The sequence below is a fragment of the Gordionus sp. m RMFG-2023 genome, chromosome 2, assembly GCF_954871325.1.
Source record: "Gordionus sp. m RMFG-2023 chromosome 2, tfGorSpeb1-WG-v2, whole genome shotgun sequence".
NCBI classification, from domain to species: domain Eukaryota; kingdom Metazoa; phylum Nematomorpha; class Gordioida; order Chordodea; family Parachordodidae; genus Gordionus; species Gordionus sp. m RMFG-2023.
In genome coordinates this window covers 34,208,613-34,234,468 of record NC_088776.1, presented here as the reverse complement: position 1 = coordinate 34,234,468, position 25,856 = coordinate 34,208,613, and the positions used below count along the sequence as shown (strand labels likewise).

At 26.9% G+C, this 25,856-nt stretch overlaps 1 protein-coding gene and 1 long non-coding RNA gene across 3 annotated transcripts in view; one reads left to right on the top strand and one right to left on the bottom strand.

Annotated features, from left to right (window-relative positions):
* Window positions 1–19,257: 19,257 nt before the first annotated feature.
* On the top strand, window positions 19,258–19,915 carry LOC135924939 (uncharacterized). The gene is made up of 3 exons (XR_010571455.1): window positions 19,258–19,368; window positions 19,414–19,534; window positions 19,579–19,915. It is a non-coding gene; the product is annotated as an uncharacterized LOC135924939 (long non-coding RNA).
* An 884-nt stretch (window positions 19,916–20,799) lies between these two features.
* LOC135924937 (E3 ubiquitin-protein ligase ARIH1-like) overlaps window positions 20,800–25,856 on the bottom strand; it is a 40,171-nt gene continuing 35,114 nt past the window's right edge. For both annotated transcript variants that reach the window (XM_065460078.1, XM_065460079.1), the window contains exons 13-14: window positions 24,678–24,790; window positions 20,800–21,291 (exon numbers count right to left, since the gene is read on the bottom strand). In XM_065460078.1, coding sequence (XP_065316150.1) covers window positions 21,210–21,291; window positions 24,678–24,790 — 195 coding nt within the window. In that variant the 3' untranslated portion in view covers window positions 20,800–21,209. The remainder of the gene's footprint in view (window positions 21,292–24,677; window positions 24,791–25,856) is intronic.

The following is a 25,856-nucleotide window of genomic DNA, read 5'->3' as shown; positions in this document are numbered from 1 at the left end:
ATAAATATCATGAAGATCTTTGAAGATCGTTGATCGCAAAGAAGATCTTTTGTACAACTCTGTATGGAACGAACCTTATCGAAATCGTCGAGCTATAAAAAATCCAGAATTGGCCTAAAATATACAAATAGACGTTATAGATTTCCAGGATAATAAGGAATATTATATTAGTTTATTTTTAAATATTGGTCACCCTCTAAACAACACAATTAGGTTTTGCTGAAAAATCTATTATTAATCATATATTTCGATAACAACATCATAATAATCAACATATAAAATCCCTAACACCAGCCATCATTCTAGAACTTTACTCCATCTCCAAAGCCCACATGATCCAGATTGATGATTCGTTCGGCTGCTAATCACTACATCTCCAACCACTCTCTATCCAATTCAAAACATCCTTGTACAGTTGAAAACTTTGGATGGTCCCCATTAAACTTTGAACGGTCTTCGAGGATCCCGTTATCACTTGGATGGCATCGCGGTCACCAATAACCAATTCTGGACCTACAATTGTCACTAATCGTACCCAGGTGGACAGTCCACAAGGCGTTAAACGTTTAACTTGATTAATCCGTTAATGCATGAGCCACCATGAGGTTTGTAACCACCACCACCAATTCCCTCTTTATCCCAACTACTCTTCCTTATTATCATTAACTTAATAGTCATCATCAATGTCCATTTTGATAGTACTCATAGCTGGACTATCCCCTTTTAATTTGAATCTGCAAGGCAACTAACCCCCTAGTATGTCCAATGGACAACACCGGTTGATTTTTGTAACTGGTAACCCAATCTTTTATCTGAGCACCTACTCCAGGTCCTCAGGTTCACATTGACTCTAAGGCACGTATGATTACTATGGCTGAAAACCCAAAGTCCCATCGTAATTTTATAATTAAGTCTAATTATACAGAATCTTTTATCAGTAACCATTTTCCCAATATGTCTATATTAGTAAGATTTTTTATCATTCAAAATGTCCAAATTAGCCAAGTTCTTTTATTAGTTAATTCCCCAATGTGTAAACATAAATCATATTCAATAATTCCAATTACCATGTCACTATATCAATAGTATTCATGTTTTTTATTTATTATTTACCACAATGTTCCATTTTTACTGAGTAAATTTTTTTTTAGTTAATTTCATATCATCACTATTAAAAATAAATTCCCAAATTAATTCACAAATTTTCCATAATCTCAAAATCATATTTGATTCCATTTACCACTTTGTTCATGTTAGATGGTTCTTCATATTTAATGAATATTTTCCATGAGCAATAAAATTCTAAATAATTACCCAAAATCCAATAATTATTCTATTCATTCTTCATTTGTGCCAAATTCAGTATTTATTGTTCCATTTAAATGATTTATTCATCCTTTTGTTTGCAATCTCCTTATTATTTTAGATCTCAATAACATGCCCTTATATTAATCAGCACGATTATATTTAATCAGCATGAATAATTATTATTTATTTATCACCAAACAATTAAACTATGCATATACCATTTTCCTAATTCAGACAATCATTCATAAGTTCAATATTTTTATTTTCCCCATTCAGATTTCTTTTTTCATTAACATATAAATATATTGCAATCAAATAAAACATTTATACAAATAGTATTAATCATATATATTATGAGAACAATATTACAATGATCATTATATAAAATCCATAAAAGCAGCCATCATTCTAGAACTTTACTTCATCTCCGAAAACCAGATAATCCAGATTGTAGATTCTTCGATATCCACCTCCGTGTTCGGTAGCTAATCACTACAGTTTGCCTACTTTATTTTTATTATTTTGAACAAAACAGGGAAATCTAGATGCTGATTGCCCTTCTTCATATTCATTTGACCAATCTCTCTTATCATATAGATATTTTTCTCTGGGTTTTAAATTATGCGAATGCTATTTTTTTAGAAATTTTTTATTTTTATTTTTTAAGAATTATTTTATAAATTAACTAGAAATTTAGGGGTTGCCATGCCATGAATTTTTGATGAATAGCTTCATGATTCTCCAACCTCCCATAAGTTCTATTGGAAGACTTTGAGCTCGCCATTTGCAGGTCTTTACCTGAAATGCATTTTTTAAAAGATAATTTTGGTTTACACTTTAAAAAGGTTCTTAAAAATTTTAGTTATAATTAAAGATCTGCACAAGTAGGCCAGGCCTAATTTTTTTAAAAAAAATTTGGTTCGGGTTGGGTCGGGTGTAACATATTTTTTTAAAAATCGGGCCGTTGAAAAAATTTTAAAATATAATTATTCAGGAGCAAATATTTTTTTTGTAAAATAAAATATTTTACTTTATTTGGGGAAACTAAAAGCCATATCATGTATCATTTATTTTGTGTATAATATTTTTCAATTTATTTTTTCTAAGAAACAGGGCGCTAACATTTTTATTTGGAAAATAAAAACATTTAATTTTATTTATTTGGAAACTAGCGCCATCTGACATATACCTTTTATTTTGGGTATAAAAATGAAAAAATAAATAATAATTTTTTTATAAAATCTAAATTATAATTTTTTTTATATAATTTAAAATATAATATATAAATTAAAAAATTAATGGATAAAATTTTTTTTTAAAAATCACACAAAGAATGGGACATATAATTATATGCCCCATTTAGGATGAAGCAAAATATGGGAAAATTTTGAAGATATTTTTAATGATAAAAATAAAAAATTTGACTATGTTAAATGTAAAAAATGTAAAGTATATTACAATATAAAAGTATATTTGGTAATTATTACTTAAGATATCACGAGTAAGAATGACGATTCATCAATTCCTAAAATAACATAGTATATTTAAAAGAAAACTATAGATTTATGATCTACTATTTAGCCAAGGACATATGTGCTATTGACTCGATAACCGGAGATGGCAAGCTCAACATTTTATTCTAATTGGCTCTATTTATGGTAATACTAGCGAGATTATTCCCCATCCAACTACTTTATCAAGAAATGCGATAGTTATGACAGATCAAATTAGAATAAATTTGGTGAATAAAATAAATGGTCAATCACTTTATAAAAACTGGTCTGCTACCATTGATATCTGAACAAATTCCTTCAAAAAGTTTCCTATTTGACCGTTTCTATTCATTATATCGAAGGTGAAACTTTATATAAACATGTTTTATTTACTAATAAGTTTAAAGAAGAGAAAAATACGGCTGAGAACATACATAGCTATGAATTTTTCCGCAATTGGAATAATTCTCGATCAAGTGAAAAATATAATATTTATATCTGATCAAGGAGCTAACTAATATAATTGAGCCCTAGAAAAATATACCAGATTAAATAACAGCACACATCTGTTAAGTACAGCTCATCAAAATAACTTTAAGGAACAATCCTTGGAAATTATTGCTCTTAATATATATTAAACCCTAATTTCTACTAAAAAATCAACCAAAACAAAGCGGCTTGAATCAATTTTTGGAAAAAACATTACAGATGGAATTCGATACTATATATGTTGAAATCTATTTATAAATATGATAAAATCGTCAATTTTTTCTCATCCGATATTATTTATAAAATATAAAAATTGGAGAATATTTTTTTTTAAATTTGATTGATATTTTATACTTTTGATAAAGTTATTAAAGACTAGAAGGAGATACTAAGCCTATTTTATATAAAGTACTGTTATGCTTTAATAATATTCTTCACGAGGATTTAAATGATATTTTTTAATAAAACAGTGAAATAAAACAAATAAAAACCAATTTAAAATTTTTTTTATTATCTATAGCTAAAATTTTTACTCGTGTGTTTTTATTGATTGTTTTGACTAGCTATAAAAATGGGTTTGTACATTAGTAATCACATTCTCAATGACCAAAGCGGAATTCGATTCGGTATATATCATTGTTAGGGCAGGGCAGCGTCTACATGACAGGATTTTCACTGGATGCAAACCCCCTTCAAAAACCTTTGCCTACCCCCCTAAAAAATTCCCGCCGCCTATCATTATTTTCACCTATTTATTTATTGATACTCTTTTCAAAGAATTTATAAAGGATAACTTAAATTAATCTATCTCTACTACCAACTATTGATATTTTGTGAATATAAAGAATTTATTTCTTAGATAATAAATTCAATTAAAACCTCCATTATTTACAATGAATTAGTTATTATGCCATTATGAGCTTGCTGAAATATCTAAACCTTTTAAATTACATTTAAAAGGATAGTTTATTTGGAAAACAATGTGTATGATTGTTTGCAATATATAGATTTGGTCGATGAATTGTATTATAATAATACTATAATAAAAGTATTAATTTTTACAGCAATAAATTTTGTCCTATTTCATCTCAAAATTTAATAGATAACCCCCCAAAAAAATTATCCTACCCCCTCAAAAAAATAGGATGCAAACTGTTCCTACCCCTCCCGCTCATGTAGACGCTGGGGCAGAGTCATGGAACGGCGTTCCATGAGTGAATATATGGAACGGAACCGGAACGTGTATTCCGGAACCATCCCAGAAGGGTCCCGGAGTTCCTAAAATACATATAAATTTTTTATTAATTTCTATAATTAAAGAAATAAATTTTTTTATTCCAACTAATAGGTACATATATTAAATCCTTTTTATTTTCTTTTACAATTTTTTTTTTATAATAATAAATATTCATTAATCATAATACTTATGAACGACGAGAAGAATAGGCGGCATGGGAACACATTAAAAAATTCAAGGATGAAGATTTAAATATAATAAGTAATTCGGATAAATCTTCTGAAGAAGGACATGAATATGATGAATTAGAAATGTTTCTTAGGCCCGAATAAAAGAAAAAAAATTACAAAATTAGTTATTCCACGTGTAAAATGTAGCCTCTTTAAAGCTAAGTACATTTGCCGTATGTGGATCTTGGGCAAGTCATTTATATTGATAGGTCTAATATATCTGCTGTCTACACTTGAATTCTACCGTTTATATAAAAATGTCAACAGAAGTTTGATCTAGGTGAGTTAGTTCCCATTTATTGTGTATTAGTAAAAATAAGCGTTAATAATATCAGTTGTCGTGTTATATGTCTCTAATTGTATATACATTTTTAGTATTCCTACACCATTTTTAGATTATGGTATTGTCTATCAGTCTAACATTACCTGGTTTTTCCTCAGATGAGACTTCCATCATAGTATACATTATATACCTACTATCATTTTTCCTCTGTTACATAGGCAAAAGATTTTACCACATATTGTTAATTGTTCCAATCAAATGACCAAATATATTTTCCCGGTTGTAACGAATTGTATTCTAAGTTTCCTTTTGTTTATGCTGATATAGAAAGTGAATGTTAAAGCTTGCATACATTACTACTAGCTTGCTATAAATCTTTTGAAATAACAGGATTTGTTTTGAGTTTAAATGGAATCTACAGATCTCTGTTATCTATTTCGTTTATACAAGCTTGTATAATTTGGTCTAATACTGCGTGGTATCTGTTTAAGACTTTTATAAAGATGCGGTCCATAAATAATTGACTATTATTATTTTTGATATTTTCCAAATCCTTGACCAAGTGAAATCATATATTACGATAAATTTTATTTGACCAACTATGTGGCGCATCCTCATTGCTAAATGTGATGTTAGTATCTATTTATGTATCAAATATATTATTGCATATAATAAGAAGATATATATCCATTTCTTTTACAAAATCGTTTATTTATTCAATCTATTGCAATAAATTGTTGCCTAAAACCAAATTAACAAAATACAATTACATTACATATCCCACTCCGGAAGTTTAGTGGGTATAATAATCTTGGTGATGAGAAAGGACCGATACTATTAGATGATAAGATTAATGTGGACTTAACCCGGGTGATCAGATTGTTAGGATTCCTATTCATTCAGACTGATAGATTACAAAATGTTCATTCTAATTTTATAATCTCGCTATACACTTCCTTTTGTGAGGCATGGAGGAAAAATTCTGAAAAATGCTAGAATATTTGAAAATAAAATAAAGTACATAATGATCCTATATTGCCTCAGGATCAGCCAGTTCAAACCCTAACTCCAATGCTATAGTCATTTCTCATTGCCAAAACCTCACCTTGTATCTCGCATACCCAAAGGTGCAGTAGCATGGTAAAGGGTCCCTATTTGAAATTAAAATAATCTTTGAAATAATTAGCATTTCTGATATTGTTATCAGGGGCGTCGCTAGCCTTTACAATCTCAGGGGGCTCAACTAAAAAGCCCCCCCCTCCCCATACCCCCAATTCGCTTTTACCCGGCTTTCGGCCGGGTTTTATATTAATATATTATACTTTTTTAAAATTTGCTAACTCTAAACAATTATTCTGAATTTCATATTTTGTCATTTATTATATTTTGCATACAAAATAAACTAACATATAAATAATTAAAACAATTCAAGACATATCTAAAAATAATATTTTTTAATACAAAATCTATTTATTATAGTATAAAATATTTTCGATGGTTGATATAAAAAAAATTTGTGTTTATCTAAAGAATTACAAGTGATAAAAAAGGTTAATTAATTCATACATATGCCTTAATTAATAATGGTTTTTAAAAACCACATAAGGCTATATAATTCTTAGCAACTTGCATTGACAAAAGGTAATGAAATTAATATAACTCTCTGTTACCATTTTAGACAATGTTTTATAGAATGGACTAATAAGAAAAAATTTATAGGCCTTACCCAATTAAAAATTCTCGAAGAGAATATAAACGATCAATCCAAATCATAAAACTATATGGTAGTTAGAGCTTCCTCTTAGATGACATGATGGAAGCTAGATAAGTAATCGAGAAAATTATTGTGAGATATTAAGTTTCTAAAAGATTATCTTCCATTTTTAATGATATATAAACGACTAGACAATTGACAATTATTGCATATCTAAAATATGCAATCCTCTCAGCAGCTGTAGTAATAATCTTAAAATACATAGTCACACAAATAATAGATGCTGGTTAATTTACAGTCATAGCCATGACACCGATGGTAGCCCATATCAGAATTTATTATGTTAGAATTGATAACACAAAATCATTAAAAAGCTTTAGAAGAAATTGTGCAAATATATTGAAGCCTTGAGTTATTTCAAAGCAAGGATGACATATTAGAAATGAAACATTTTGTAACTATAAAATAAGAACCAGAGTGATATTATGAAAGCAATTAAAATTTTATATATTGGTATATTATATCTTAAAATAATAGTAGTTTGTAATAATATCTAAAATATATTCGTATTAAAAATTTAACTCAAAACTGTTTTTCAAAGAAGAAAAAAATAGCTTTCCTAAATACACGTAAAAAAGAAAAGAAAAGATATCTAATTTATTACATCCATTGTGGGATGAATTATAAGATGTTAATTATAATAATATTTTAAATAAATAGATGGCGTTAAATAGTTAAATGCAAATTGTTACTTATATTTATTATCAAAACATTGATTAGTAAAATTTTAAAAGTATTAACTGTAATATATTATATAACTGTCAAATACGTCTGCAAAAGTGGCATTTTACCTAATATTTTATAAATAATTATATACTTGTAGAAAGCCTGTTAAAAATGACGGGGTATGAGATTTTTATTCATTTTTTACGATAAATGTCTTGCCAGGTCCAAGCCATTATTAGGAAGCATCCAAAATCTCATAATTATAAAAAAGTTTATCAAGCCTAGCTTAACCCTTAATAATTTGTAAAAGATATTCCCAAGTCAGGTGCAAGCTAATATTAATTTTGAGGTTCCAAGCCCAGTCGTATCCAATATAATTTTGAAAATTTTTTCCCACTGGAGATAGTTAAATTTTTAATTGATTTATCAAGGGGAAATATCTGATTTACCAATTAGTCTAAGATGTAAAAAAAAACATGTGAATTCCCGTATTAAGGGAAACTGGGAAGGCCTGGGAAAACAACTTATTAGAGAATCATGATAAATAAAATAAAAATAACCGACTCTTATACTTTTTAGTAATATGATCAAAAATTATTTCTAAAAAATAAATTGTTGTTTATTATATAGGGTTATTGTTGCTTTTTAGATAAATTTAATGTAGGTCTTGCATTACCGAAATTATTTATCTATTTTTATGTTAAGTAAAAAAAAAATGATATCTATTTAAATTACAAAAATGCCATTAAACACTAATGAAACTTATATGCATATTATTTATATAATATTAAGAAAATATTTTTTATTGACATATAAATTTAGGCTATTTTTTTTAAAAAATAATGAGGAATGATTATTATTTTGTGTATTTGATAAAATTAAAAGCAAATCCTTGTTGAAATTTTAATTTTTGATGGAAAAAGCGACTAAATAAATCTGGGCGGTCGTCGGGAGAGGAAACAATTAATGTATAATTTCATATCATTTAGGGTTGTAGATGAAAGTAATGACGGATTACCAAAGCAGTGTACAAAACACATTACGTCCTGATAAAGATGATGCATATGCCTATGCCTTGGGATACTGGTAGAAGAAGAACGCAAAATTGATATTTCTGTCAATGTCAGCATTGGTATCCCTCTCTAAAATAGCATCATGAACGACAATGTTAACTCAACCATAAAAAGGTAGTAAGAATTGTTATAAAGGCCATGACAGAACTACTGCATATTTTTCTATTAATAAAGTTGATGAAATTGGCCGTACTGCACATTCAAGTTTGAACATTCCTCTAAATATTCAAAGTTTCTCAGAGAATCGGATAAAGTAATATTTATATTAACTCCTAGTGAAGTGAATGATAGTACGGAATTGAATGCTTATATTTGTTAAAAAATAGGCAGAGGTGGCATAGGGATTGTGGTAGTGGTGATAGAAATATCATTTGGAGGCAACTGGGTGAAAATAAAATAAACATATAGATATAAAACATAAGATAAAAAAAACAAAATAAACCTCCAGAGGAGTTCATTTCAAGCATAGTTCTTTATTATTTTGGCTACCAGTAACTCTATAACGGACAAGGCGTTTGTTTAATTGTCATTATTTTCTTTACTTATCATGTTTTATAGCAATGTGAGGGATTAAGGTTGGGTTAGCCTAGACAAATAAAGAAATCAGGCAAAACCATTATATGGGTCAATATTAGATGCAAATATCTAGTAGTTGGAGGGCTATCATCAAAAAAGTTTTTGGGGGGACTTATCTAGCCTATTATGATATTCCAAAGGTTTATTTTGCATTTGTTCATTATTAATGGCTGATATATCAATATTTGAACAATTATAAAGAGGAATAAGATGGGGATAGTTTTCTATAAAAAAAAATTCTCTAGTTAATTTTATAAGGTAGGAATAAAATAAAATACCATTCCGAGAGACCAATTGGCAAACTTAAAAAATAATAGGATCCTTGTGAATAGGTATAGAATAATTTAAATAATATATAAATACCGTAATATGTATTTTTTTTGGAATAAATATAAAATCCTAAAAATAGAAAATCCCGTTTAGTATTTTTTATTGAAAGAATAAAAAGGAGTATTGTTAAAAAAGGTAGCAACCTTAAGTATATATATATAATTTTAATTGAATTAAAATAAATATTGTAATATATATTAATTTTTTAGAATAGTTATAAAATCCATTTATAATTAAAATAATGTACTATGTATATTTTTTTAGCATTATACAAAATATTCAGCAGGGATAATAGAGCAATGGTGGATCCGACAAAATGGTAAGCTTTTAAAAAATTAGGACCCTTAAAAATTGTTATATTAATTTAGTTAAATATTAAAAATGTACTTTGTATATTTTTCAGTTAGTAAGATAAAATATTCATCAGAGATAAAAGGGCATATTGAGCGACCCGACAAAATGGATAGGCTTAAAAATACGTAGTTAAAATAATATAATTTATTTAAATTATTTATTTTGCGTTGTTAGTATATTATTTTGGGATTCACGATCCATGTAGAGTTTCTTTTGTTGATTGACCTTCCATCTTTTTCTTTTATTAATGACGGATAAATCACCACCTGCACAATCAATAAGTGAAGTTAAGGCAGCGCTAGTTTACTAAAATAAAAACAAAAGAATAATTTAAAAAATATAAATGCATTGAACCTGAAGAGGAGTCAATATTAGGTTCAACTCCCTAGAAATAGTGGGAACATCATCAGAAGCTAAAATAGATGTATTCTATAATATAAAAAAGTATAAAAAGAACATTTATACATTTTTAATATATATAGAAGGATAACTTTATTTTGTATTGTTAGTAGATTTGGTAGGGCCTCACGATCCCTGTAGCGTTTCTTTTGTTGATTGAACTGCCATCTTTTTATTTTATTAATGACAGATAAATCATCACTTGTACAATCATTAAGTGAAGTTAGGACAGGGCTTGTTATCTAAAATAAAAGAATAGTTAAAAAAAATATATTAATGTATTAAACCTGAAGAGGAGTCAATATTAGGTTAATCTCTCTAGAAATAGTGAGAATATCATCAGAAGCTTATTTTAAAATGAAAAGTATATTTTTAGTATATATAGATGAATAACTTTATTTTGCATTTGGTAGATTTTATTGGGCTTCACGTCATATGACCCAGTATAATTTTTTTTCTTGAATATGAGTTCAATTAAGAATTGAATGATAATAATTTTTTGATAAGCCCAGCTTTCAGCTGGAGTGTGTAGCCTGAGGTAGGGAAATAAGAGAAAATTAAATGGAAAGAAAATAGAGAAATTAAAAGGGAAAGGAGGGTAAAGATAAAGAAAAAGGAAATTAAAAAGTGAAGATGGGAAAGGGAAATGATGAGAAAGGGGAAGATAATAAAATAAATTAAAAGGGAAAGAAAGGAAAAGAGAATTTTAGTTTTTTTTTAAATTTTGATTTTTCCCATATTATTTGAGACTGTTGTTAAAATAATGAATATTAGTGATATCTTCAGTAGGGATACATATGTTGTCGGCATAGCATTTTTTGAGTTATATATATCTTTATAAAAATATTAACATAAGACTAACATTTAACATTAAAAAATCCCAATCTAGGTTCAAGCCTACAATATTTGGAAAAAATTTCCAAGAATCCAAGATTTTAATAATTTAAAAAGATTTTCTCAAGCCCATTTCAACTCCTAATAATTTTGAAAACCAAGCCAATATTAATTTTAAGAAATATTTTTTAAGTCCAGTCCAACCCATAATAATTTTGAAAAAAATTTTCCCAAACCTAGAGATATTAAATTTATAATTAATGAATGAGAAATATCTGATTTACCAATTAATCTATGAGTTAACTCCTAGTTAAATATACAAAAAAAACATGTGAATTCGTAATAAGGGAAACTGAGAAAGCCTGGGCAAACCACTTATTAAAGAATCATGACAAAATAAGGTCTGCCCTATATTATAAGAAATAAAAAAATATTACTCGTATAATTGGAGATAACTCCAAAAATAAAGTTTTGGAGAAAAAATATCTGACGTACTAGTTAAATTAAATTTCTATAAAAAATATTAATACTTTGTAAATAATGTATTACTTTGACATCGATTATTGGAGATAACTCCAAAAATAAAGTTATGGAGAAAAAATATCTGGCGTACAAGTTAAATTGAATTTCTATATAAAATATTAATAATTTGTAATATTTTGTAAATAATGTATTACTTTGACAGGTCTCCTACATTTGCTTAGAAAACTTAAGTAATAGGATCATCTGTTTATATAAAATAAATAAATAAAATCAACAAATAAAAAAATAAAAATAAATACGTACCGATGACATGATGTAGCGATGACATGACGTAGCGATGACATGACGTAGCGATGACATGACGTCACGATGACGTAGTGAGGACATCGGAAAATTATAATATAGATAATAGAGGATTATAAATTATATGTCTACTTACTTTTTATAAATAAATCTCTTATACTTATTTGGATTTGGACCTTAATAATAATTTTAGAAATAGACATGATAATTAAATTTAAAAATCAATAATATAGTTGATTAATGATGTTAAACTTGGCTAATTACAATTAAATTTGTTAATTACAATTAAATTTGTTAATTACAATTAAATTTGTTAATTTTCAATTAATAAATGATTATATTAATTTAATTAGGGTTATATAATAATTTAAATAATAAAAGTCAATTAAGATTCAACTGTTAATGCTAAATTAATATTTAGTGAGTGATATTGATATATTTTTAACACAGAATTTGATCACAAGCTGGCATAGTGTAAATATAATTTATATGTATTGATCTAATCTAATAATTAAAATAGTATTCATTTAATAAAAATTTAGATAGTCTTATTAATTTTTAAATAATAAAATTAAATCTATATATTACTCAATAGAATTATAAAAGAAATTGTTCAGGGAGCAATTAAAACAATTTATTTTTAGTTCATGAGGATATTAAGGAATCATTAAAAAAATATTTTTGCTTCAGGGGGCTTGAGCCCCTGCGTGCACCCCCCCCCCCCCCTGACGCTACTGATTGTTATTAGTTCCTTAATGTCCCATAATCTGAAATTCATTGACCACATAATATAAGTGAAATTGGCTCTAGTATGGTAAGTAAATAAAAAATATGAGTTCTCGAGCGTTGCCAACTATCAGTCAATCAATCATATATTAACAACTGTTAAAAAAATATATCGAAATATAAGCAATCAAGTCATAGACATAGCAAAATATAATAGGTCTAGAATAAGTTGACTTAAAAACCTGCAATCAAATTTACGGGGAAAAAACCAACCTAATAGTGATATCCCCCTTAGTAAAATTCGGACTACGCCTATGGATAGAAGATTTATTAGAAATACATTAAGATACTTCGTGTTCGTACTATTCCAACAGGTAAAGTTACAAATAATCTAAATCTTATTAAATATTTTAAATGTAACAAATGTTTTTTTTTATTTAAATTTCTAAATTGTAGAAAAAAAGTGAATATCATGCTGTTATAAAGCCACGTTTATAACCTTGAAAACTTATTTACCAAATATTATTCATTTTTTTAAATTATTCAAATTTATTGGCAAAGAATTATATTAACAAAAAATTAAATTTAAAATATAAATTTTATTATAAATTTTATTGATAATAGCTTGATATCTCATGAAATAACCAATCTTAGTAAAAATTTAATGTAATTAAAGATACTAATTCAACCAGGATTTTGAATATTCATAACTTTTTAATCATTATTAATTGATGTGGGAAGTGAACTCGTATCGAATTTAATTTTTAAATGTTCCAAATTTACATAAAAGATTTATTTTTTAAGAAATTATAACGCCGCAATATGAACGTTTTTGTATGATCCATATATATTTATTGAAAGTATTTATTTACAACTTAAATATTGACCTATAAATATTTTGCACTGAGATTTGTTGCGATAAGCTCATTGATAAGAGTGAATATGTTTAACATTAAATAATTAATTAATATGAAGGTAGACAATTTCTACAAATAATTTGGATTTATTTTTAAATCTATGTGCCTTAACAATTAAGCTAGAGGTTTGAAGATTGTATATTATTTAATCAAACCCAATTCTTAAAAAAGGTGTAAATATTTATAAATAAAATATATAAGGGAAAACAAACCATATTCATTTTGAACCTTTTATTTTCAAAGTTTAGCATTTTTACTTTAGAATTGATAGATTTTTATATTCTGTGATACAATAAAACCTTGTTATAATTAATCTCCAAAAAGACAGAAAATTTAATTATTTATAGCGAAAATCAATCTAGACGTGATACAGTTTAACTTTATTAACTGTTCCAAATATAGTTATTATTATTAACTTTTATATCGGGTGCAGAGAAAAATATTCTCTTAATTATTTTATTAATTAATAAATTAAAAAAAAAATTGTTTTAAACGAAAATAATAAATAAAAAGCCCTTTACTCTCAACCCTTTACTCTCAAAAATATAACTTATCAATCCAAAATAATCCTTTCTAATAATATTAAATAAATATAATAAACATTACTACAAGTCATCTTTATTCATATTAAATCTTCCCCAATCAATCCCGTCTTCAATATCTCCACTCCAAATCCAAACAAAGAATGTTCTTTTTTAACAACAACCCATGTGATAATCTCGTTTTCCCTCCATCCACCAGGAAAACTTAATTCCCCTGTCAGAAAATAACTGACATTTGATGTATTATATTAAATTTATATATACTTTTTTTCAACAGCTACAACAAAATTCTATCACAAATCATATTTATATAAGTGTAAATTAAGAAAAATAATATTATAATATAAATTTTTTTACCTATAAAAAAATATTATGAGATAGATAAAGATAACAAAATTTAATAAACTATATCGATAAGTTAACTATAAACAAATATTTAATATTATGCCAAATAGGCTTCTGATCAAATCTATATTATAATTTTCCGATGTCCTCACTACATCATTGTGACGTAATGTCATCGCTACGTCATGTCATCGCTACGTATTTATTTATTTTTATTAATTAATTTATTTTTTACAAAAGCAAGACTCGGTATAGTCTGATATGATAGATTTTCGGTAATATTTTTTGATGGAATAATTAAATGAATAAATAAAATATATATTTTTTTCCATACATATATCAATAACACTAATATCTCCCCATTTATTTTTCTCCCTACTTATTCTTTACTACTATCATTTCAGTGGATCCCAACTTATCCACGAGAGGTACCATCAATCCTCTTTAATTAAATGGGCCCTGTCAGTAGGGTAAATTACTGTCAAAATTTTTTTTAGTGGATCTTTACTTATTCACGAGAGGTACCATCATTCCTCTTTAATTAATTGGACCCTGACAGTAGGGTAAATTACTGCCAAACAGTGGATATAAATCCACTGCACTGGATACGCCCTCTTTTGGGTGGGGGAAGCCACTTAATTGTGTGTTTCCCCAGTGAAGGACAAGACAAGCAAGACTCAAATAAAAAGCAACTATTATATCCTGGTAAATAATATTTATAATTTATAAAATTTTTTATTTATTTACTTTTTTTATAGGTGAAATATTTTGAGAAAAAAATCCAAGAAAGCATGACTCAAATAAAAAGCAACTATAATCCTGGTAAATAATATTTTTAATTTATGATATCAAAAATTAAATATCATTCAATTATTAATTCAACCCATATTCATTTTGAGAAGAAAGGGTAAATAGTATTTTTTATTTATAAAAATGAGTTTTTACTAATCAAACAATCATACACCCTTATTTTCCAAAAAATGAGTTTTAACAAGGGCTAATATCAAAAAATAAATATCATTCAATTCTTTCAAGTAAATTAAATTATAAATGCTTATATTTTTTAATACATCAATTTTAGCTTCTGATGATATTCCCACTCTTTCTAGAGAGTTGATCCTAATATTGATTCCCATACGCGTACGCAGGAATTTGGTCTGGGGGGGGATAATAAAATTTTTTAAGAAATATTATTGTTTTTTAAAAATATCAAGCATAAATTTATTAGGACTAATAACTATTTCTAATACACAATTTTAAATTAATGTGAATTATAAAAAAATTATATGTAAAGAATCACTTAAATGACCCAAAATAGAAACTTGAATTTTTTGAGCTTTAAAATTTATATATAAAGTATAAAAAATTTAAATGTTAGAAATATAAATTAATACACAAAAAACTTAGGGAATAATTGTATTTTGTATGTTATATATTTACAATGTAAAATCCAATCTTCGTTGGGATTGAGCTAATTTTTCAATTATCTCATCCTTGCTTGTTGTCAAATGCCTATGAATATTCAAAAGATCCAAACCTTTCAATCTACTTTCAAAAGTTGTACTTCTTGGTATGTTTTTCGGCCCGGCCCCCGGGCCGGACTGTATGGCCGGGCCCGAAATTTTTAAAAAAAACACCCGGGCTGAGCCTGAATTTAAAAAAAAACATCTAGGCCGGGCCTGAAATTTTTTTTTAAAAAAATATCCGGGCCGGACTGTATATTTTAAAAAAGCATATATTTGAAATCATTATTATTAGCTATAAAAATCAAAAATAAATATATTTTATTTTAAAAAAATCCGGGTCGGGCCTGAAAATTTTATTTTAAAAAAGGCAGAGCCGGGCCTGAAAATTGAGCTTATCCGCAAAAATCTTAAAAAAAATCCGGATAGTGCCCTGCAAATGGTATCTCTGCAGGGCTCTGTTATTCTTCTTAAAAAAGAGAATGTTCTCTCATTAGTTTACTATTGGGAAGAGTTGCTAATATATACAAACCCTTTTAATATATTGGGAATATAATCTAAAATATGTTTGAAATAATGCAGAGCATCCATAGCATTTTTGGGACTGTATCAACCATAGTTAATCTTATAAACATAGTTATTCAGCTAATAAGGTATCATAAGATACTTTAACATCTTCATGATAAAAATCCAACAAATATTTTTTTCTATCATCATCTGAAAAAGGTTAAGAAGGCTTTTATGGAAATAATATTTGCAGATTGGTAAGTGCTGCATAATGAATTAAAAACCATTCATTTATTTGGTTTATAAATGTATTTGTATCTAAGATATACTCTTCTACTGATCCTATATTAATGTTTTAACTATGAGCTTGCCTTGCTGCAATTCGAGTGAGACAAATATTAAACACGTATGGCTCTGCTTTTGACTTAACAATAAGATATAAAACATGAAATTCTTCATAAACATTAGCCCTAATTTCCTTGAATTCTAATAAAATGCTCTCCGCTATTCTCATCTTCTTAATCAAGTCATCATGTTTTTGAAAAGTAATACATAAAATAGTTGTAAATTCTAATGAGAAAAAAAATTTGGAATAAGCATTGAATCCAATAATTTTCTTGCTTCTAAGGAAAAATTTCTTTCAGGCCATTGTGATATGTCAGTAAAAGCAAATAATGGGCTCTTCTAACTCCATAAAAGCTGTTACTGCTTGATGGCGTAGACTCTATCTCATAGGACAAGGTTGTAATTTTTTTCTCCCTGATGGACAATTTCCGAATAATTATTATTTGACTAGAAATTTAAAAATGGTAGATAAATATTACGCCACTAAAAATTTGAAAATAATAAGATAATATTATGCCGGAAAACTTGAAATCGAAATTAGTTGATAAACTTAGTTATGAATGTGATAATAAATGTAATTAAATATATATTTAATATGAGATAGGAATAAATATTAACAAATATAAATTAATATGTACTGTGTAAATTTAATTCAAAACATTTCCATATTTATTAATTTATTTGAAAATAAAATTATTTGACTTGTAAAAAGTTGTTAAAATAACATATTTATATATTCTTATCAATTTTTACAAGTTAAAATTTTTATTTACAAACGAATTAAAAAATATGGAAATGTTTAAATTAAATCTGCACAACACTTTAAACAAAAATATTTTTGAAAAATATATCCGGCATCTTGTTGATTCCTCTTCAAGTTTAATACATTAATATTTTTAAAATTATTCTTATGTTTTTATTTTAGATAACAAGCCCTGTCTTAACCTCTCTTAATGATTGTACAGATGCTGATTAAGCAACTATTATCATGGTAAATTATTATTTTTTATTTATTAAAATGAGTTTTTACAAGGGTTGATATCAAAAAATAAATATCATTCAATTAATAATTCAGCCCATATTTATTTTGAGAAGAAAAGCAAGATAAGGGTAAATAATATTTTTAATTTATAAAAATGAGTTTTTACAAATCAAACAATCATCATACACCCTTAGTTTACAAAAAGTATGACATCAATAATTTAAACTTTCCCATTCCAGCTACACACATTCAAAATTATTATAAATATTTATGAAAATAGTTTCAAAACACAAAAGATTAACTCTACCATTTTTTAAACAAAAATGTGGTATAAAACAAGGATGTGCCACCCCCCATTTTCAATCTACTAATTAGTGACATCACAAATACCAGTAACCTACAAAATGTAATGCTACGCCGACAACATATATATTATTATTGAAGATGCCACTAACATTAATTATTTTAACAATAGTCTTAAATAATATGTGAAAAATCAGCCTGATAAAAAATTAAAAAAAAAACTATTCTATTTTCCTTTCCTTTCCTTCCCTTTTAATTTCTTTTATTATCTTCACCTTTCTCAAACTTTTTAATTTCCTATTTCTTTCTCTTTAGCTTCCTTTCCATTTACAATATTTAGTATGATATTTTTTATAATTTAAATAAATTTACATATCTATTTTAAGCATACTACGTATTTTTAAAGCTATCCATTTTGTCGGGCCGCACAATATGCCCTTTTATCTCTGATGAATATTTTGTTTAACTAACAGAAAAATATCCAAAGTACATTATTTTTAGTATTTAACTAAATTAATATATCAATTTTTAAGGATCTTACTTTTTTAAAAGCTTGCCTTTTGTCAGATCCACAATTGCTCTATTCTCCATGCTGATTATTTTGTATAACTCACCAAAAAATAAGTACATTTTTATTATAAATAATTTTATAGAGGATTTTATATCTATTCAAAAATCAATATATATATTACAATATTTTTATATTCAATTAAAATTATATATTTATTCTTTATGATCCTACCTTTTTAACAATACCCCTTTTTATTCTTACTAATTTTTTTGTATAACTCAATAAAAAAGACAAAACGGGGTTTTCTATTTTTGGATTTTATATTTATTCCAAAACAAAATACATACTACGGTATTTATATTATTTAAATTATTCTATATCTATTCACAAGGTTCCTATTTTTTTTTAATTTGCCAATTGGACTCTCCGAATGGTATTTTATTTTAATCCTACCATAAAATTAACTTGAGAATTGTTTTGTTTTTACTTTAGTTAACTATACCCATCTTATTTCCTCTTTATAATTGTTCAAATATTGATATATCAGCCATTAATAATGAACAAATGCAAAATAAACCTTTGGAATATCATAATAGGCTAGATAAGTACCCCCAAAAACTTTTTTGATGATAGCCCTCCAACTACTAGATATTTGCATCTAATATTGACCCATCTAATGGTTTAAATTATTTTCATGTTTGTTTAATTAGTTTATTTATATTTTTGCCTGATTTCTTTATTTGTCTAGGCTAACCCAATCTTAATCCCTCACATTGTTACAAAACATGATGAATCTATTATTAAAGATAAGCTAACAAAAAAATGGCGATTCAACAAAAGCCTTACCCGTTCTAGAGTTACTGGTGGCCAAGATAATGAAGAACTGTGAACTGAGGTTTATTTTGTTTTTTATCTATATGTTTATTTTATATTAACCCAGTTGCCTCCAAATGTATTTCTATCACCACTACCACAATCCCTATGCCACCTCTGCCTAATTTTTAACAAATATAAGCATTTAATTTCACTATTATTCACCTCACTAGGAGTTAATATAAAAAGTACTTTATCCGATTCCCTGATAAACTTTCATGAATATTTAAAGGGATGTTCAAACGTGAATGTGTAGTGCGGCCAATTTCATTAACATTATTAATGGGAAAATATGCGGTAGTTTTATCATGGCCTTTATAACAATACTTACGACCGTTTTATGGTTGAGTTGACAATGTCGTTCATGATTCTATTTTAAAACTGACACTTTGGCAGAAATATCATTATGCGTTCTTCTTTTACCAGTAGCCCAAGGCCTCAGCTTTATCAGGACGAATGGGTGTTGTACACCGCCGGTAATCCGTCATTATTCATTACTTTCACCTACAACCCTAAAAGGGATATTATACATTAATTATTTCCTCTGCAGACGACTTCCCAGATTTATTTTGTCGCTTTTTCCATCAAAAATAAAATGTCATAAAGGATTTGCTCTTAATTTTATCAGACACACAAAATAATAATTAATCCTCATCATTTTTTTAAAAAATTACCTAAATTTATATGGCAAGAAAAACAAATTTCTTAAAAAATATATAAATAAATTGCATATAAGTTTCATTAGTATTGAATGGCATTTTTGTAATTTAAACAGATAGCATTTTTTTGTACTTAACATAAAGATATAGATAGCCCTTATCAAATTTTTTGATAAAAGGAGTTAACCCACTATTTGGTAAATCCGAGATTTCCCCTTCATGTGATGATAAATTATTTAGAAATTTAACTATCTCCGGGTTTGGGAAAAAGTTTTGAAAATTAATATGGGTTGGATTGGGCTTGGAAAATATTCCTCAAGATTAATATTTGCTTGCACCTGACTTGGGAATATCTTTTACAAATTATTATGGGCCGGGCTAGGAAAAAATTTTTAAAATTATTATGGGTTGAGCTAGGCTTGAGAAATTTTTTTAAAAATTATAAGGTCTTGGACGCTTGGAAATTTTTTCCAAACCTGTTGAAATTTTTTAATGTTAATGTTAGTCTTATGTAATTAGTAATATATTTACAAATAATTTTAATATTGGGTAAAAGCTGATTTAAATATATTTTGACTCAAAAAATAGTTTCCACTCTTAGTCCTAATTGGTTGGACTCAATGACATTGGTTGGACTTAACCTAAATGGGGAGGGGGTTTCATTTTATATCTTTAAAATTCATTAACAATTTAAAGGATCATTTTATAAGTTTAAAATTGCAATGTTGGATTTTTTAAAATGTTTTATAATCTTACTTTTTTGATATAAAATATCATCAGAAGGCATAGGTTATTTTATTAATACTTTTATTGTGTAGTATAAAGAACGAGATATGGTAAATAAAATACTAATGAAATAAAATTCAAGTTTTTTAGAATTAAATAGATTTAAGAGGGGAGAAGATTACAGAATTTATTCTCCTTGTATTTTAAAAAGACTTAGATATATATATTTATTTAAATTATAAATCGAGCCTAATAGATGATAATAATAAATAATTTTTTTTTAAACATTTTTGTTACATAATAATATCATAAAAACCAATATCATACAAAATCGCGAAAAACATTAAATTTATATAGTATATTTCATTATATTTTTTTTAAAAAATTGAAATCTATATTCAAATAAACACATGGGCAATAAGGGGTTGTTTGTTAATGTTAATTACAATTTGCGAATGTCAAGCGTTTAAAAAGGCATTTATTCGTTGTAATCCCACAAATCTTTTTCATAACCTTCATGCACGTGTTGAAGTAAAACTTTTCTTCTGCCTTCGCAATACCTTTTATAAAAAATTCAAAATATTTTTGCATAAAGTTTTATGATCAAATATTTTATTAAATTACAAAATTTTTAAGTGATTTGCTTTTATCTTAAAATACAAAAATATTTTTTATCCATCTAAAACATTTCCAAAATTAAGACAACCTCCTTTCATTTACCAGCAACACCCTCCACGTCCCCTTAAAGAAATTAATTGAACTTACGAAGAAAAAAACATTAATACAATTTTTGAAATCTATCCATCAAATTTCAAATCTACTTCTATCCTGCATAAAACGTTCCTTTCAATAAATGTCTAAACCTAACTTATCTCAAATAAAATAAACAATTTTTACATTAATTAACAACCTCTGAAAACACTCGCAATAAATGATAAAATTATGATCGATTTCTTTCTACAAAAACCTTTTTCCTCATTAATTTCCAAACATGATCAAACTATTTGTTAATACTATCCAATTCGTCAGAAAAGACTGATATACAGGATAAGGGTCATATCCATACCAGCCATATCTTGTTTATCAATTTTGAGAAATTATTAAACATCTTAAAAAAAAATAACATCCCTACTCAAATTCTCCCAATCATGTATGGCGCTAGATCTTATGGATAATTATTCAAAAAAAATCCCGAATCAGAGAAATCTTCTACCAATTTCAACTCATCAAATAGGTTTCTGTATTCACGAAGGCTCCAAATAATGCGCCAAATTGTTCGACTAGGCTTATGGGACACAAAAGGTGATAATTTTTTAAAATGAATTCAACATCATTAAAATAAATTTACACCTTCTTCTCTGAGTATATCTATTATATTTTTATAACTACAGTAGGTTATTTTATAAAATTTAAAGATCACTCTTATCATCCAGGAGGGTATTAACAGGGTGGCCTTCTAGGGTCCACTGTGCCAGAATCCATTATTTGATTTTCGGAATCAAAACAAGTGAAACGATAGTTGGACGATGTTATCATTTCAGGTATCTCAACCATGTTCATTTCAAAATTAATCGAAGATCTGTCCTTGACAATCAACAGGTCCATCTTTCTCTTCCATTCATTCCAAACAATACCCATAGACTATTTAACTCCCTTGTGAACACCCATAGGAGGAAGGAAGCCAGTTAAAACGCCTATATCTAACTCTGTGAACATCTAAACACTCCTGTTATTCACTACACCATTTCATTTTTAAACAGTCATAAAATACTGTGGATGTGAATTCCCTCCTATTCTTAAAAACGAAAATTTCCTGGCATGAACTTAAAATAAAATATCTACTGGAATCTCCTTTATATTTATAACCCTTAAATTTTGCGGTTCAAAGCTATCCTGCTATGTGAATCCAGCGAGATTGGCATTTAATCTTTCCTCTCATTAAATTTTCAACTTCCCAGGGTGATTCTAAATTAGTGCAAAAACAGTCCTACATCTTGAAATAAATTAGTTTTTCATGACTAGAGACTAGGATGGAATGTTCACTTCGTTGCCTGTTCTATTGGTTAACATTTTCGAATGATCAACTCGATTTAAACTTTAACTCAATCCTTTTAAAAACTAAAACTAGCTATGTAGATTTAAGTTTTGTCTCAGCCAAATCATTTAGAATTTTCAACGCCCTCCGTCTCGGCTGTTAATAACATCACCTGTGTTGACTAAAGCGAAACAATTGGCACCACTACTTGCTACAATGTAGGGTAGCAAACCTGCCATAATTTCATAAATATCAACAATCTTATTTTACAAGCTTTTACAAGAAGCCAGAATTCGCTCCTTCCCTCTAACTTTTTAATGTATTCTAGGTAGGCCTACAAAAAAACGAATCGAATAATTGCGCTATTCGTATTCGTACGAATAATAAAATCATTATTCGTTTCGATTCGAAAATTTTTCTAAAGCTTATAAAATATTTTACAGATGTTTAAAGATGACACTTTTAAGAATTCTCTAAACTAATTGTCATTACAATATAAAAATTTATAGAAAATAAAACCCAATGATTTCATATAACGTTAACCAAACAAATTGACCAAAATATCCGAATTTTAGAATTAGAATTGCTTATAAAAAAATATTTAAACTATTTCTTCAATCTAATATTAAAATTTTCTAAAAATGTACAATAATCTCATTTTATAAAAATAGAAAATAATACACAAAAATATAAAATTATAGTAAATCCAAATTTGATAATATCCAATTTTTTAAGCATAAAGTCTTTCTAATAGTTTCCTCCTTCAAAGACATTCTATTTTTCATTATCATATTTGTTCCTATTGAGATCAGCCGCTCACATGAAGCCGAAGATCCCTGAATTGACAATATATCAGTTGCCATTTTCGACAACACAGGAAAACGATCCCCATGCAATCTCCACCATTCTAAGGGACTCTTATTTGAATTCTTATTTCGTTAAGATATGTCTCCACCTCACATACTGATGCGATGTTATTTTGTTTAAAAATTCTATCCATGTTCGACTGTACTATTGGGTTAACTGATGTTGATTTGATATTATATTTTGTAATCATTATATACATCTTTAAATTTTTCTTATAGATTTGTCGTGTCTATGTTATATATAGTTGGTAGTTGCTCAAAGAATTCCATTTTTAGTCTAGGATCCAGTATTGTTGATATTATAGTGTGAATATTTGTTAAGTTATAATAAGTTTCTATTTTCTCAATCGCACTGATAGAGTTTATAAAATGGAGATTTATTTTACTTGCAATAAAATATTTGCGAATAATTACGAATATTTATATACAAATAATTTCGAATAATTTTCCTCATTATTCATATTCGATTCGAAATTTCGAATCGAATAATTGTGTTATTCATATTCGTAAAATACGAATCGAATATCAAATAATTCGTTTTAGGCCTAATTCTAGGCCATACAGTATAATCCTAATACTCTAATCTAACTCTTCTCCTAGTTGGGAATTTACCTACAATGATTTCATAGACAAGTAAAATAATACACCAATCTTAAAAATTACTTCGACTTTAAAAATGTATTCTTCATACCCATAATCAACACCTATGGAATCTTCGGGGACGAGGCTGTGGAAAATAACATTAGATACTAATGTTTCCAATGAGGAGTTTTACCTCAGTCAGAGGATTTTCTTAGAGATCTGTCTTTAATTTCAAGAGCATCCACTTACTGCGATAAACCTTATTATTTTTACATTTAGTCTGCCTATATGTTTTACCCCCATTCATTTAACAATATAAAAATTTTATATAGTTCCCACTCATAATATTTATTTAAATACCGTGATGTTTTTTAAACGTGCCAAATAGATATTTAAAATAAATAAATTAACTAAAGATTAAATATGGATTTTAAAAATCTTTTACATCATCCTCATTTTTAACCTGTATTTATCCTGAACTTTTTGTTTGATTTCGGCTTGATCTTCTTGCGTAATGTTTCTTTCGAGGTATTCAGAGAGTTTTTCAGTTGCACTTTCCAAATCCTTTTGATTTTCCTGCAAATTGATATAAATATTCCATAAATAATAAAATGAGACAAAAAATCCTTCAATCTTTGAATGATCGTGAATAGGCTTAATAGATTTCGTCCCTACGATTTTAACATTAAAAAATTGATGCAGCATTATTGAAAAAATATTTTATTAAAAAACGGGCTCTTTCTTATTTAAAATCGTATTAGTTATTTTATATCCTATTTATCTAAAAATCAATGGTATACATTTTTAACATCTTTTAGTTTATGATCAAATATTATGTATTTTTATCGAAACCAAATCTTATTCCCAGTCTAAACTAAACCCATTTACTGATTAAATATTAAAAAAATTTCCCAGGAGTTATATAAATTGGCACAACATTTCAAACAACTCTCAAAGATTTTGTTATGCTCATCTACTACCCAAAACTTTTATCCAGCCCAAAACCAAGTTATCTAAAATTTTTCATTTTCCCTCGCAGAACAAATAAAATTAGAACTATAAATTTTAAACTGCTTCCAACGGATTTTTCCCACCAAAACTTTATACTCGGTTCAAAAACTAGTTGTTTAATAAAAAATCATTCTTTTCCCTTGTGGAGTAAAAAAGATTCGCACTATCGTTAAAATATTTCCAAAAATATGAACTTTGTAATTATCCTTTCTAAATTTAATAGAATTCCTTTAATAAAATATTTTTTCAATAAAGCTAAAATAGTTTTCGATGTTAAATTAATTTTTAGAGGTATTTTTTTTGAAAAAAGTAAAATGTTGAGTAAATATTTAATTTCATTACCGGGCCTTTCCATTTCAAATTGATCAAAAAAATATCACTTTTACAAAATAATTGCTTATATTCATTTTTTTTAGTAAATCCTTAATTGAATAACGATCGATAAGCGTAAAAAGGTCATTTTTTATACTTTGACCCTTGATATCTTCAAAATTATAAAAACTAGAATACTAAAATTTGAAAATTGCTTTAGTTTTTATAAAAAATTTCCCCCAAATTCCAATGGGCCGGAAAATGGTAATCTATTTTTAATTTTGGAAATTAATAATTTATAAACTGTCCAACAAACTTA